Source organism: Babylonia areolata, chromosome 26 (genome assembly GCF_041734735.1).
Source record: "Babylonia areolata isolate BAREFJ2019XMU chromosome 26, ASM4173473v1, whole genome shotgun sequence".
NCBI lineage: Eukaryota > Metazoa > Mollusca > Gastropoda > Neogastropoda > Buccinidae > Babylonia > Babylonia areolata.
The window spans coordinates 29243802-29260212 of NC_134901.1; the positions used below are offsets into that span (position 1 = coordinate 29243802).

The window sequence follows — 16411 nt, forward strand, 5'->3', positions numbered from 1 at the left end:
GTTGAAACACAACATCCACCTTTTTCTATGATGTGGTGTTTACACAATGGTTGAAACACAACATCCACCCTTTTCTATGATGCGGTGTTTACACAATGGTTGAAACACAACATCCACCCTTTTTCTATGATGTGGTGTTTACACAATGGTTGAAACACAACATCCACCTTTTTCTACGCCTATGGTTTACACAATGGTTGAAACACAACATCCACCCTTTTCTATGATGCGGTGTTTACACAATGGTTGAAACACAACATCCACCCTTTTCTATGATGTGGTGTTTACACAATGGTTGAAACACAACATCCACCCTTTTCTATGATGTGGTGTTTACACAATGGTTGAAACACAACATCCACCCTTTTCTATGATGTGGTGTTTACACAATGGTTGAAACACAACATCCACCCTTTTCTATGATGTGGTGTTTGCACAATGGTTGAAACACAACATCCACCCTTTTCTATGCCTGTGGTTTACACAATGGTTGAAACACAACATCCACCCTTTTCTATGCCTGTGGTTTACACAATGGTTGAAACACAACATCCACCCTTTTCTATGCCTGTGGTTTACACAATGGTTGAAACACAACATCCACCCTTTTCTATGCCTGTGGTTTACACAATGGTTGAAACACAACATCCACCTTTTTCTATGCCTGTGGTTTACACAATGGTTGAAACACAACATCCACCCTTTTCTATGATGTGGTGTTTGCACAATGGTTGAAACACAACACCCACCCTTTCCTATGGCACACGATGGTCAAAACACAACACCCACCCTTTCCTATGGCACACGACGGTCAAAACACACCCCCACCCTTTTTTATGCCACAAGACACCCCCACCCTTTTCTATGCCACAAGACACCCCCACCCTTTGCTATGCCACAAGACACCCCCACCCTTTTCTATGCCACAAGACACCCACCCTTTTCTATGCCACAAGACACCCCCACCCTTTGCTATGCCACAAGACACCCCTACCCTTTTCTATGCCACAAGACACCCACCCTTTTCCTCCATCCTCTGCCTGTGCGTCTGGAACCAGTCCCTCTTGGCGCCGGGCTGAAGGTTGTTGTCCAGGAGACGCTGCGCCTTGTTGGCCTGGTTCTCCAGCGCCCGCACCTTGCGCTCCTCCTGCTCCTCCCGCACAATGGTCGCTATGTCATCCGTCATCTCCTCAATCCGCTCACGGAACCTCACAACCACCTCTGGAAGGAGATAGTGGTACTAGTAGTGTTGTGTTGTGTTTGTGTTGTGCTTAGTTTGTGCTGTGTTGTGTTGTGTTGAGTTGCTTTGTGTTGTGTTGTGTTGTGTTGTGTTGTGTTGTGTTGTACTGATATTACAATGCACTGCACTGTATTGTATTGTTGTGTTGTGCTGTGTTGTACTGTGCTGCATTGTATTGTACTGAGTTGTATTGTATTGCATTGTATTGTGTTGTATTGATATTGTAATGCACTACACTGCACTGCACTGCATTGCATTGCATTGTGTTGTGTTGCATTGTATTGTACTGTATCATATTGTATTGTACTGTACTGCATTGTATTACTCTTTTTTTGTCACGACGGATCACTCTGTGTACTAAATGTGGGCTGCTCTCCCCAGGGAAAGCGCTTTGTTAGTTGTTGTTTTCTTGCCTTCAATTGTATTTGTTTTCCTGTCAGAGTGGATTATTTTCTACATAATATGTAACGGGATAATTCTTTTGTTGCTGTGGGTTCTTTTACATGCTGATGCACCAAGAGCATGCTGCACACCGGACCTCAATTTATCATCTCATCCGAATGACAAACATACAGACCACCACTCAAGGTCTAGTGGTGGTGGGTGAGTAAATACTGGTGAGTGAAGGATTCGAACCAGTGTGTGCAGATTCTCTTGCTTTCTGGGCAGACACGTTACCACTAGGCCACCACTCCAGAATGAATCAATCAGCTTTTTTTGGTGTCTGTGGTCAACATGGTGACTGATATGTACAGAATAATCAAATAAGAGTGTACAGTTTATTTTCAATCACTCATGTATCGGGTGACAAGGACTCAAACGAGTGTACAGGTTACTTTTAATCATTTACTAATCTGGTGACAAGCATTCAAACGAGTTAAAGAAAACTTATGTGTCTGTGTCTGTGCAGTGTGGTTTACATGATTGATGTGCACAACAAAACGCGCTAAAAAAGTGCAGGTGAGTGCAGGTGTGTACAAACATGTGGGCACACACACACATACTCCACCCTTTGAATGCACAAAGTTGTTGCTTTGAAAACAGGTTCTAACGGAGGACCTATCGCCATGGTAAAGTTAGCATCATGGACTGATGGCTGGGAGGAAATGGGTTCGATTCCCACCAGAGGCGGGTTTTTTCAGCCTTTGGCTGGCTCCTGCCCAGAGCTGAGTGTGTCATGGGCTCAAATGGGAAGACAAGGACCACAGAGTCAAGTGTCACTGACTTCATGGATGCGTCCCCCTCCTCCTCATTCATCATCAATATGGAAAAAAAGATGGTCCCAAATTCTGTGGCCTTTAACGCCCTGCTCTTATGATGACCTCAGTTTTGATTTCCCTCCTCTTCCATGCTTGGGGTGAGTGCTGTTGAGGTTTTCGGTGTTGGCAGATTCATGGGGGACTGTCGCTGGAGGGACGAGGTGGTAGCAGTCTCCATTCTGAGGGAGACGCTCACTCAGACTGGCTCTTTGACTAAACAATTATTGTCGTCAGTAGGGGGCTTAGTAGGTGATGTCCTAAGTTTGTTAAATTAGAACAGACACTACTGAACACCACCGAAGTGACTCAGCAGCGGTGCAGGGTCTCCTTTGATGTGTGGCCTCCTGGCAACCTAACAATTCCCTGTGGACTGCCAACACTGGAACTGCGACAGACAAGCCCATGTAAGGCTGTGTGTGGACACCTTGGAATGAGCGGCCTGGAAGTAATGCCACAAGAATGATGCAGATGATGGGGCAGCAACAAAAGGTTTTACCTGGAGGCACGGTCCTTTTTTTCAGCGCTGTTTTGGCGTGTTTCACCACCTCCTTCATGATGCCCCGCTCCTGCTCCCCCACCAGAGACACCGACCTGACACAGTACATAACAATCCTTATTTACATGTCAGGTAAAACTCTCAGACACACAGATATATACTAACAAAGGTACAACCCTCATTCACATGTCAAGGAAAACTCATACACACAGTCCTGCTGACACAGGTACAACCCTCATTCACATGTCAGGGAACACACTTACACACACAGTCCTGCTGACACAGGTACAACCCTCATTCACATGTCAGGGAACACACTTACACACACAAACTGACCTGCTGACACAGGTACAACCCTCATTCACATGTCAGGGAACACACTTACACACACAGTCCTGCTGACACAGGTACAGCCCTCATTCACATGTCAGGGAACACACTTACACACACACACAGACCTGCTGACACAGGTACAACCCTCATTCACATGTCAGGGAACACACTTACACACACAGACCTGCTGACACAGGTACAAGCCTCATTCACATGTCAGGGAACACACTTACACACACACACAGACCTGCTGACACAGGTACAACCCTCATTCACATGTCAGGGAACACACTTACACACACAGTCCTGCTGACACAGGTACAACCCTCATTCACATGTCAGGGAACACACTTACACACACACACAGTCCTGCTGACACAGGTACAGCCCTCATTCACATGTCAGGAAACACACTTACACACACACACAGTCCTGCTGACACAGGTACAACCCTCATTCACATGTCAGGGAACACACTTACACACACACACAGTCCTGCTGACACAGGTACAGCCCTCATTCACATGTCAGAGAACACACTTACACACACAGTCCTGCTGACACAGGTACAACCCTCATTCACATGTCAGGGAACACACTTACACACACAGTCCTGCTGACACAGGTACAACCCTCATTCACATGTCAGGGAACACACTTACACACACAAACTGACCTGCTGACACAGGTACAACCCTCATTCACATGTCAGGGAACACACTTACACACACAGTCCTGCTGACACAGGTACAAGCCTCATTCACATGTCAGGGAACACACTTACACACACAGTCCTGCTGACACAGGTACAACCCTCATTCACATGTCAGGGAACACACTTACACACACACACAGTCCTGCTGACACAGGTACAACCCTCATTCACATGTCAGGGAACACACTTACACACACACACAGACCTGCTGACACAGGTACAACCCTCATTCACATGTCAGGGAACACACTTACACACACAGTCCTGCTGACACAGGTACAACCCTCATTCACATGTCAGGGAACACACTTACACACACACACAGTCCTGCTGACACAGATACATCCCTCATTCACATGTCAGAGAACACACTTACACACACACACAGTCCTGCTGACACAGGTACAAGCCTCATTCACATGTCAGGGAACACACTTACACACACAGTCCTGCTGACACAGGTACAGCCCTCATTCACATGTCAGGGAACACACTTACACACACACACAGACCTGCTGACACAGGTACAACCCTCATTCACATGTCAGGGAACACACTTACACACACAGACCTGCTGACACAGGTACAAGCCTCATTCACATGTCAGGGAACACACTTACACACACACACAGACCTGCTGACACAGGTACAACCCTCATTCACATGTCAGGGAACACACTTACACACACAGTCCTGCTGACACAGGTACAACCCTCATTCATATGTCAGGGAACACACTTACACACACACACAGTCCTGCTGACACAGGTACAGCCCTCATTCACATGTCAGGAAACACACTTACACACACACACAGTCCTGCTGACACAGGTACAACCCTCATTCACATGTCAGGGAACACACTTACACACACACACAGTCCTGCTGACACAGATACATCCCTCATTCACATGTCAGAGAACACACTTACACACACACACAGTCCTGCTGACACAGATACATCCCTCATTCACATGTCAGAGAACACACTTACACACACACACAGTCCTGCTGACACAGGTACAGCCCTCATTCACATGTCAGAGAACACACTTACACACACAGTCCTGCTGACACAGGTACAACCCTCATTCACATGTCAGGGAACACACTTACACACACACAGTCCTGCTGACACAGGTACAGCCCTCATTCACATGTCAGAGAACACACTTACACACACAGTCCTGCTGACACAGGTACAACCCTCATTCACATGTCAGAGAACACACTTACACACACAGTCCTGCTGACACAGGTACAGCCCTCATTCACATGTCAGGGAACACACTTACACACACACACAGTCCTGCTGACACAGGTACAGCCCTCATTCACATGTCAGGGAACACACTTACACACACACACAGTCCTGCTGACACAGGTACAGCCCTCATTCACATGTCAGGGAACACACACACACAGTCCTGCTGACACAGGTACAGCCCTCATTCACACGTCAGGGAACACACTTACACACACACAGTCCTGCTGACACAGGTACAGCCCTCATTCACATGTCAGGGAACACACTTACACACACAGAGTCCTGCTGACACAGGTACAGCCCTCATTCACGTGTCAGGGAACACACTTACACACACAGTCCTGCTGACACAGGTACAACCCTCATTCACATGTCAGGGAACACACTTACACACACACACTGACCTGCTGACAGAGGTACACCCCTCATTTACATGTCAGGGAACACACTTACACACACACACTGACCTGCTGACACAGGTACAGCCCTCATTCACATGTCAGGGAACACACTTACACACACACACTGACCTGCTGACACAGGTACAGCCCTCATTCACATGTCAGGGAACACACTTACACACACACACAAACCAGCCTGACACAGGTACAACCCTCATTTACATGTCAGGTAAAACTCTCTCTCACACACACACACAAACTGGCCTGACACAGGCACAACCCTCATTTACATGTCATGGAAAACATTCACACACACACTGACCTGACATACATACAACACTCATTTACATATCACTCACACACACACTGATTTGCTGACACAGGTACAGCCCTCTTTTACATGTCAGGGAAAACACTCATGTACACACAGACATGCCAACGCAACTACAACCCTCTCATTTACAAATTAGAGCAAACACTCAGACACATACAGACATGCTAACACAAGTATTCCTTTGTCATTTTCATAGCATTTACATATCAGAAAAAAAACAACAACACTTAGACTCTTGAAGAGATGTCAACACAAACAAAGCCTGTCATTTACATTATTACACTATCAGAGAAAACATTCAGTCATGTTAAAACACGTGTACCTGTCATTTACATGTCAGGGAAAACACTCAGACACATACACAACAGACATGCTAACACGTGTATACTTGTGTTATTCACATATGTCATGTCATTTACATATCAGAGAAAACACGCAGACACATACAGACATGCCAGCTGCTAAACAGACCTGAAAAGACTTGAACAAGTGAGAGAAGTGAGTAAAAAGTAGAGAGAGGAACACAAACAACATCACATCAAATACAAACAGAAACTGTCCTTGTGAAATTTCATGTACTCACTTTCACTTCATTATTTTATTTCATTTTTATTTCAAGGCATTCACTTCTTATGAGAACTCTCTCTCTTTCTCTTTGAGAAGGTATTTGGTAATGACAATAAAATATCAAAGTGTCACACACACACACACACATGCACACTCACTCACTCACACACACACACACACACACACACACACACACACACACACACACACACACAACCAGTCAGAACAAATCTCCTAATTATCCATGAAAAACATACCAACAAATTGGAAAAATCACTGAAAACATTTAAAAGTCCACAACAACGATTATGAGACATCATCCACTGCAGTCTTAAGACCACCAGATGGCAAAAAAATAGATATAAAACAAAACAAACCAAACAAAATCAGTAAAGGAAATTTTCTACCTAAAATTACGTTTAAGTAACATACTTACTGTTACCCACTAGTGCAGACTCCGGCAGGGGTCTGATTCCTGTCCTGTGCAAACTACTACCCGCCTATGCGGAGAAAACGATAGTAGCTACAGCCGATAACCTCCCGAAGTAGGTTACCTCCCCTGTGCATCCCTGACTAGCGCCCTCTTTTTACAAACAGTGTTTACTGACCTTCCCCTTTTGCCCGCTCTGGCTGTTCGTCCCACACGATGGACGTAGTGTTTGAGAGTGGAGGGCATGGTAAAGTTGATCACCTGACAACCAACCAAACATGCACCATTCATTCACACAGTCACCTTGTGACCATCAAGAAAAAAGAAAAAAACACATTCTGTAGTCAGTCAACAAATACGTCAATGACAGGACATCAAATACGAAGAAAAAAAAACCCAGTTGTGTTGTGTTGTGTTGTGTTGTGTTGTTTTGTGCTGGATTGCACTGCATTGCACTGTACTGCCGTGCTGTACTGTCCTGAACTGTATTTTGTATTGCATCGTATTGTCTAGTATTGTATTGTATTGTACTGTACTGCAATGCACTGCACTGCCCTGTGCTGTGCTTGTATTGTATTGCATTGTATTGTATTATATTGTATTACTCTTTTGTCACAACTGATTTCACTGAGTGAAATTCAGCCCACTCTCCAAAGGGAGGCGTGTCACTCTAGTGCAGCACCAACCATTTTGTTCTTCTCTTGTCTGCCTGAAAGTGTATTTGTTTTCCTGTCAAGCCGGTTTCTGTACAGACTTTCGCAGGGACAACCCTTTTCTTGCCATGCGTTCTTTTATGTGCACTTTGTGCATGGTAGACACAGGATCTCGGTTTACCGTCTCATCCGAATGACTAGATGAATAAAAAAAATAAAAAAATAAATAGAAATAAACTGCCAAAACGGAAAAATCTACTCATTTCCAACACAGTCTGTTCCAGCCACTCTTATCAGCTGACGGCATCATCTGAGGATCTTCTCCACCAGCTCACACCAGTAAGTAAAAATGAAAAAGGGACGTGGTGGCGGTCTCCACTCTGGGAGGGATGCTCACTCAGTCTGGCTCTGTGACTAAGCCATTATTGTCGTTAGTAGGGGGCTTAGTAGGTGGTGTCCTAAGTACGTTAAATCAGAACAGGCACCACTGAACACCACCAAAGTGACTCAGCAGCAGTGCAGGGTCTCCTCTGGTGTGTGGCCTCCTGGATACCTAATGTCGATGGTTCCCTGTGGACTGCCGACGCTGGAACTGTGACGGACTAACTCAGGTGTGGCCATGTATAGGGGAATCTAAATGAGCGGCGTGGGAGTAATGCCACTGAAACGGCGCAGATGATGGGGCAGCAAAAAAAAAAAAAAAAAAAAAAAAAAAAAGGTATCACAATAGGAAAGGGTCTCTTTTGAAAAAAAAACATGGCAGAGTGGTGGCCTGGTTGTGACGCGTCCACCAAAGTAGCGAGAGAATCTGAGTGCACAGGATCGAATCCCACACTCACCAGTGTTTCCTGCCCCTCCACAAGACCCTGAGCGGTGGTCTGGATGCTGTTCATTTGGATGAGATGATAAACCAAGGTTCAATACGTAGCATGCACTTGGTGCATGTAAAATAACCCACATCAACAAAAAGTTATCCCTGGTAAAATTATGTACCTAAGTCTGAGGTCCTGCGTGCAGCATGAACTTAACACATGTAAAAGAACGTGCAGCAACAAAAGGGATGTCCCTGGCAAACCTCTGGACTCTCACCCCTGCCCCGCCTTCAATTCCCTCACCTCCCATCATGATGAACACAGGTATGTACTCACAGTCTTGACGCCCTCGATGTCCAGACCCCTGGAGGCCAAGTCTGTGGCCAGGAGAACATCAATTTCACCCTCCTTGAACTTCTTCAGAGCTTCCAGACGCTGCAACACACACACACACATACATATAATAAACACACACACACACACACACACATGTGCGCACATTTCTATGAAAGGGCTGCTTCCTGCACAGACATCTACCTCCCTACGATTCAGTCAAGCTTTCAGCAAGCTGAAGTGAGATTAGAGAACATACTATAGCACTCTGTATCAGTATTCAGAGCACCTGGACTTTCGCTCGTTCCTTCTGTGTTGCTTAAAAGTATGCGTGCCTTTTCATCAATCCAGGTTATTAAAACGCAAAATAGTGAGATTCTCAAAGATGGATGTAAATACAAAAAGATAGCACAATAGCAGAATAGTCTCTCTTTTTTTAAATGCAGTTTGAGAGTCTCCAGTTACATTATTCCTAGTTATTCACTGAATAGTACAAAATCAAAAAACTGAAAATAAAAATAAATTAAGCAACAACAACCCAAGAACATAAAGTGAAACCTACAACCCCCCACCTCCCACCTCCCTCATGTAGAAACAGGAAGACAGAGAGGTTACACTGGGCCTGGACAGGCTGCTGTCTATAAATCAAAAAGAACTGGATGTGATTAGTCCTTCCCACACACCCTCCCTCCCACAGACCCCATCCGCCCCCTCATGCACGCACAGACAGAACCTAGGGGACAAAAGAAAGGGTGGATACATGTACACACCTGTGCCTGTGAGAACTTTCCGTGCAGCTCTCAACAGACCATGGTCCCCTTTCTCCCCCTCCCCACACCCCTACCCCGCAAACACACACAAGAACACAGAGCAGAGAACAAGGGTGGTCAGTGGTGTCGGTACACGTATCCGTGAGAGGTTTTCATGAAGCTCCCACAGCTGATGGTCCCCCCTCCACACTTACCCCTCCTCCCCTCCCTCTTCTACTCCTCTTCCTCCCCCACATCCCTTCCACACACACACACAGAATGCAGAGAAGTTGTGTAAACGTATGTACCTGTGCCTGTGAGAGGTTTCCGTGCAGCTCCCCACAGTTGATGCCCAGCAGACCCAGGATGATGTGCATCCTGTGGGCCTGTATCTTGGTCTGCAGGAACACCATGCACTTGTCGCAGAACGTCCGACTCACCAGTGCTGGGGGGAAAGGAACAACAATTTACTCAACTTAATACAGCCAGTTTGCTCCCTTATTTTCCCGACAGATGGCCCATTTGTATGGGTTAGTAAAAAAAAAAAAAAATTAGAAGAACTGAAGTTTTCCAAACTGATCAGTAACACATTGAGTTACTTGGGGACAAAATATAAAACTTCCTCCTTTCTCATGCTATCTTCCAGTGACTTGATGAAAGTATCCGTAATTTTTGTTTGAAAATTGCACACACTGATGACATGTAAATGAATCAAGGAGTTTGAAACAGTTTGATTTCAGAAAGTCATGGGCGCAATAGCTGACTGCTTAAAACGTTGGACTTTGAATCTGAGGGTCCCGGGTTCGAATCTCAGTAGCGCCTGGTGGGTAAAGGGTGGAGATTTTTCCGATCTCCCAGGTCAACATATGTGCAGACATGCCAGTGCCTGAACTCCCTTCGTGTGTATACGCATGCAGAAGATCAAATACGCACATTAAAGATCCTGTAATCCATGTCAGCGTTCGGTGGGTTATGGAAACAAGAACATACTCAGCATGCACACCCCCGAAAACAGACTATGGCTGCCTACATGGTGAGGTAAATAAACAAAACGGTCATACATGTAAAATGTTAAATGTTACATGTTTGTCTGAGTGTGTATGTGTGCGCACCTGAAATATGATTGAACGACACAGGAAACGAATGATTAGAACCCAATGGCAGCCGTCAGTCGGCTCTACCCAGGTAGGCAGCCTGTTGTGTAAATGACCCCATGTTTGTAAAACGCTTAGAGCTTGGTCTCCGACCAAGGATAGGTGCTGTATAAGTATCCATATCAATCAATCAATCAATAAAGCTCCAATTGGGCTCCTGTGTCTGAAACCATTGTCTGCTTTCTGAATGGGAAGAAACTGGGCCAGACGCCTGTTGACATGCACTGTTCACGTGAACCTGTCATTGAGAAAAACTACTCACCTGCTTGCAAGCACAGCAAAAAACTCAGCATAAATCTTGCAGCGGAAAGTGGAAAGATCAGTTAAGATATTTTCAGTTTTTAAGGAACAAGACAAATTTCAAACAATGGCAAAAAAGAAAAAAAAAAAGGTAAAAAGATACATACACACACACACCCCCACGCATGGACACACACACGCACACACACACATGGACACACACACACACATGGACACACACACACATACGGACACACACACACACACACAATTGCACACACACACACACACACACACACACGGACACACAGCCACTCACCAGCCACGATGGCCTCCCTGTCACCCTCACACACACACAGACACACACACACACACACACACACACACACACACAGACACACAGCCACTCACCAGCCACGATGGCCTCCCTGTCACCCTCTCTGTTCTCCCTGATCCTGACGAACTGTTGCTGCAGGCCCAGAGCCACGTCGGTGTTCTGGTTGACAAACACCCTGACCGGGTCCTTCAGCGACACGGCCGCCAGGTCCTTCACCTGCAACACACAGGCACGGCTCCACATTAGTCGGATGCCTGACTGCCCAGGGCAAGTAGATCCGTGTGTGTGTGTGTGTGCGTGTGTGTGTGCGCATGTGCGTGCTTGTGCGTGTGTGAGTGTGAGTGTGTGTGTGTGTGGGGGGGGGGGAGGGGGGGGCAAGTAGATCCGTGTGTGTGTGTGTGTGTGCGTGTGCGTGTGTGTGTGTGTGCGCGTGCGTGTGTGTGTGTGTGTGTGTGTGAGCGCGCGCGCGTGTGTGTGTGTGCATATGTAAGTTTCTGAAAGTAGGGTGAATGCAAACTCTGTCTGGGCAAGTGAATTTTCCAGTGACTTGACTAACTGGGCAACTGGGAAAAAGGTTAGTGTCAAACCTCAACAAAGCACAGCTGGTCCAGGGAGGAAGGTGGCAGAATGGTTAAGACGCTCATCTGCCAATACAGAGTCTGAGAGGGTCTGGGTTCGAATCCCTCTCTCATCGCTCCTTTCTCCAAAGTTGGACTGGAAAATCAAACTGAGCGTCTGGTCTTTCGAATGAGACAACAAACCTGAGGTCCTGTGTGCTAGCACACACTTGGCCGCACTGAAAAATAACCCATGGCAAAGAGAGTGTTGTCCTCTGGCAAAATTCTGTTGAAGAAATCCACTTGGACAGGCGCACAAATATATAAGCATATACAATACAATACAATGCAAAACAAATCCATACCAAATAATAGAAAGCTGACTAGAATGACCTGATCAGAACTGGACAACTCTGTTTTTCATGAATCAGGTTCAGAGCTAAAAATACTATAGCAACAAAAGGTTCAGTAAACAGGAAAAGGGGAATCACAAACACATGCACAGAAAGAAAAATACGAAAGTGACTCAGAGAGACAGAGATGCAAGCAACAGGCCGGGACAAAAGAGAGGAGACAACTCACAGCGTCCGACATGGTGGCAGAGAACAGCATGGTCTGCCGCTGGAAGTTACACATGCGGATGATCTCCTTCATCTGCTCCGCAAAATACTCGTCCAGCATCCTGACACACACACACATCCCTCATCAGTGTCTCATTGCTGCCTTCTTCTTCGTTCATGGGCTGCAACTCCCACGTTCACTAGTATGTACACGAGTGGGCTTTTATGTGTATGACCGTTTTACCCCGCCATATAGGCAGCCAAACTCCATTTTCTGGGGTGTGCATGCTTGATTTGTTCTTGTTTCCATAACCCACTGAATGCTGACATGGATTACAGGATCTTTAACGTGCGTATCTGATCTTCTATTTGCGTATGCACACAAAGGGGGTTCAGGCACAAGCAGGTCTGCACATATGTTGACCTGGGAGATCGGAAAATCTCCACCCTTTACCCACCAGGCGCCATTACTGAGATGCTAACATGGGACCCTCAGATTGAAAGTCCAACGCTTTTAGTTTACCCATTCAGCTATTGTGCCTGTCAGTTGTTGCCTATTTAAAGCACACTGACACACACAGACATCCCTAAGCAATGTGTAACTGTTGCCTATCTAAAGCACACTGACACACACAGACATCCCTAAGCAATGTGTAACTGTTGCCTATCTAAAGCACACTGACACACACAGACATCCCTAAGCAATGTGTAACTGTTGCCTATCTAAAGCACACTGACACACACAGACATCCCTAAGCAGTGTGTAACTGTTGCCTATCTAAAGCACACTGACACACACAGACATCCCTAAGCAGTGTGTAACTGTTGCCTATCTAAAGCACACTGACACACACAGACATCCCTAAGCAATGTGTAACTGTTGCCTATCTAAAGCACACTGACACACACAGACATCCCTAAGCAGGTGTGTAACTGTTGCCTATCTAAAGCACACTGACACACACAGACATCCCTCATCAGAGCCTAACTGTTGCCTATCTAAAGCACACTGACACACACAGACATCCTAAGCAGTGTGTAACTGTTGCCTATCTAAAGCACACTGACAAACACAGACATCCCTAAGCAGTGTGTAACTGTTGCCTATCTAAAGCACACTGACACACACAGACATCCTAAGCAGTGTGTAACTGTTGCCTATCTAAAGCACACTGACACACACAGACATTCCTAAGCAGTGTGTAACTGTTGCCTATCTAAAGCACACTGACACACACAGACATCCCTAAGCAGTGTGTAACTGTTGCCTATCTAAAGCACACTGACACACACAGACATCCCTAAGCAGTGTGTAACTGTTGCCTATCTAAAGCACACTGACACACACAGACATCCCTCATCAGAGCCTAACTGTTGCCTATTTAAAGCACACTGACACACACAGACATCCCTCATCAGAGCCTAACTGTTGCCTATTTAAAGCACATTGACTAATGTCACAATAGTGATACACCTGCTTGCATATTATATTTCTTATTTCCTTTTGTTCTCATGATAGCACCAAACTAAAAAAAAAAAAAGTATCAATCTGGTGATAAATACATAGTATGTCCCACACCCATCACCCACAAACACACATCCATCCCACCCCTCCACACACAACCACACCCCTCACCCACACACCCCCACCCCTCCACACACAACCACACCCCTCACCCAAACACACCCACCCCTCCACACACAACCACACCCCTCACCCACAACCCTCCACACACAACCACACCCCTCACCCACACACCCCCAGCCCCCCCCCACACACACCCCATCCCCTCCCCTCCCCACCTGTCAGCCTCATCCAGCACCAGGATCTCCACACCGCTGATGGAGAAGTTGGGCGCGTTGTGCAGGTGGTCAATCAGCCGGCCAGGTGTGGCCACCACGATGTCCGGCCCCAACCGCAACGCCGCCTCCTGGCCCTTGATGTCCAGCCCACCTGACCGCACACACACATCGTTGTCGTCATCATCATCATCAGTTCTGTTCAGTCACTCAAGGAGGCGTCACTGCGTTTGGACAAATCCATTATAAGCTATCCCACATCTGCTATGCAGCAGCCTGAGTAGTGACTGCAGCCAAACAGTTTCACTTTCACTTTCTCAAAGAGGTGTCACTGCGTTCGGACAAATCCATATACACTACACCACATCTGCTGGGCAGATGCCTGACCAGCAGTATAACCCAGCACGCTTGTCAGACCTTGAGTGCATGCTTATATATTTGTGTACTTGTCAGAGTGGTTTTCTTTTTACACAATTTTGCCAGAGGACAATACTCTCGTTGCCATGGGTTCTTTTTCAGTGTGCCAAGTGCGTTGTGCGTACAGGACCTGTGTTTATTGTCTCATCCAAAAGACTGAATGCTCAGTTTGATTTTCCAGTCAAACTTGGGAGAAAGGACAATAGGAGGATTCGAACCCACACCCTCACAGACTCTGTATTGGCAGCTAAGCATCTTAACCATTCTGCCACCTTCCTCCTAACACTCTTAGTCAGATCTTGAGGGAAAATAAAATAAAATAATGTAAAATATAGATAAATAAATAGTTAAACAGATATTTTGGTAATTATGGTAATTAAATTAATGAAATCATCATCATTAATTTAATCGTTAAATTTACTTAAACATCATTATTGTCTTAGAAAACAATGAAACGAACAAAGGAAATTTTTCCTAAAACATTTCAAAAGAGGTCGCTGTACAGGCACATGGGAGGGAGGTAATATACTAAGGGAGGTCACTATCCAAACCGACTTTCCATTTCTCCACATGGCATACTATTAGTTTGCACAGGACAGGAATCCAGACCCCTGCCGGAGTCTGCACCAGTGGGTCACTGTATGTACAGCATGCGTGTTTAACAGAATTACATCTTATAACCTGGGTATTGAGAACTAGGGTAATGAGATAAGCAAATATCACACAGCCCAAAACAGTAGTGTGGTGGCCTTGTCAGTGGTAACGCGTCCGTCCGCCTACAACAACAGTAATAATAATAGTAACAACAACAACAACAACAGTTATAACTGTAATAAGAAAAACAATGGACATACCTGCAGCCAGACACAGGCTGACCCTGGTGAACTGGGGAGATCAATAATAATAATAATACTAATAATAACAACAACTGTCACAACAATAACAACAACAACGGATGTGCCTGCAGCCAGACACAGGGTGACCTTGCTTAACTGGACGATCAATAACAACAATAATGACAACAACAATAACAACAATAACGACAATGACGGATGTACCTGCAGCCAGACACAGGGTGACCTTGGTGAACTGGACGATCAATAACAACAATAATGACAACAACAATAACAACAATAACGACAATGACGGATGTACCTGCAGCCAGACACAGGGTGATCTTGGTGAACTGGGCGATCTGTCGCCCCACCTGGTGCACCTGCACCGCCAGTTCCCGGGTGGGCACCAGCACCAGCACCCGGGTGGTGTACCGCTCAAGCGGCCGGTACAGCAGTCGCTCCAGTATGGGCAGCATGAAGGCCACTGTCTTGCCTGCAGCCACGCAGCACCACGGCATGTGGGGAGTTTGATTTCACAAAAATGAATAAATGAATGAAACAGATGAATAAGCACGAAAAACAAACAGAGCTAACAGTCAAGTGTTCAGTGCAGCACATGAGGAGTTTGGATTTTTGGGGGGGTTGGGGTGGGGGGTGATGAGATGGGAGGGGCGGGGAAGAGAGAGAGCAGTCATGAGACTCTGGTTCAAGTAATCTGTAACCTTTTCTTTCAGGTACAGCACCCTGAGCTCTCAGTTTGAAAGACAGGGTGCTGTACAATGTACAGTGTCATTTGTTGTCACCATCATCGTTATCACCATCATTATCATTAATAATAATAATACTATTGTGACAATATCACCTCAGCAGATGCGACAGCAGTCGATGAGTTATGAAAAGGGACTTAACTGTGATTTTCTG

The 16411-nt window shown here is 45.9% G+C and overlaps 1 protein-coding gene across 1 annotated transcript in view; it reads right to left on the bottom strand.

The window, feature by feature from the left end:
- LOC143300246 (putative ATP-dependent RNA helicase DDX27) overlaps positions 1-16411 on the bottom strand; it is a 40490-nt gene that overhangs the window by 6549 nt on the left and 17530 nt on the right. Inside the window, exons 8-16 of the mRNA XM_076613835.1 lie at positions 15810-15983; positions 14241-14391; positions 12460-12559; positions 11395-11536; positions 9898-10034; positions 8844-8942; positions 7221-7303; positions 2996-3090; positions 1021-1221 (exon numbers count right to left, since the gene is read on the bottom strand). Of these exons, the coding sequence (XP_076469950.1) occupies positions 1021-1221; positions 2996-3090; positions 7221-7303; positions 8844-8942; positions 9898-10034; positions 11395-11536; positions 12460-12559; positions 14241-14391; positions 15810-15983 (1182 nt within the window). The remainder of the gene's footprint in view (positions 1-1020; positions 1222-2995; positions 3091-7220; positions 7304-8843; positions 8943-9897; positions 10035-11394; positions 11537-12459; positions 12560-14240; positions 14392-15809; positions 15984-16411) is intronic.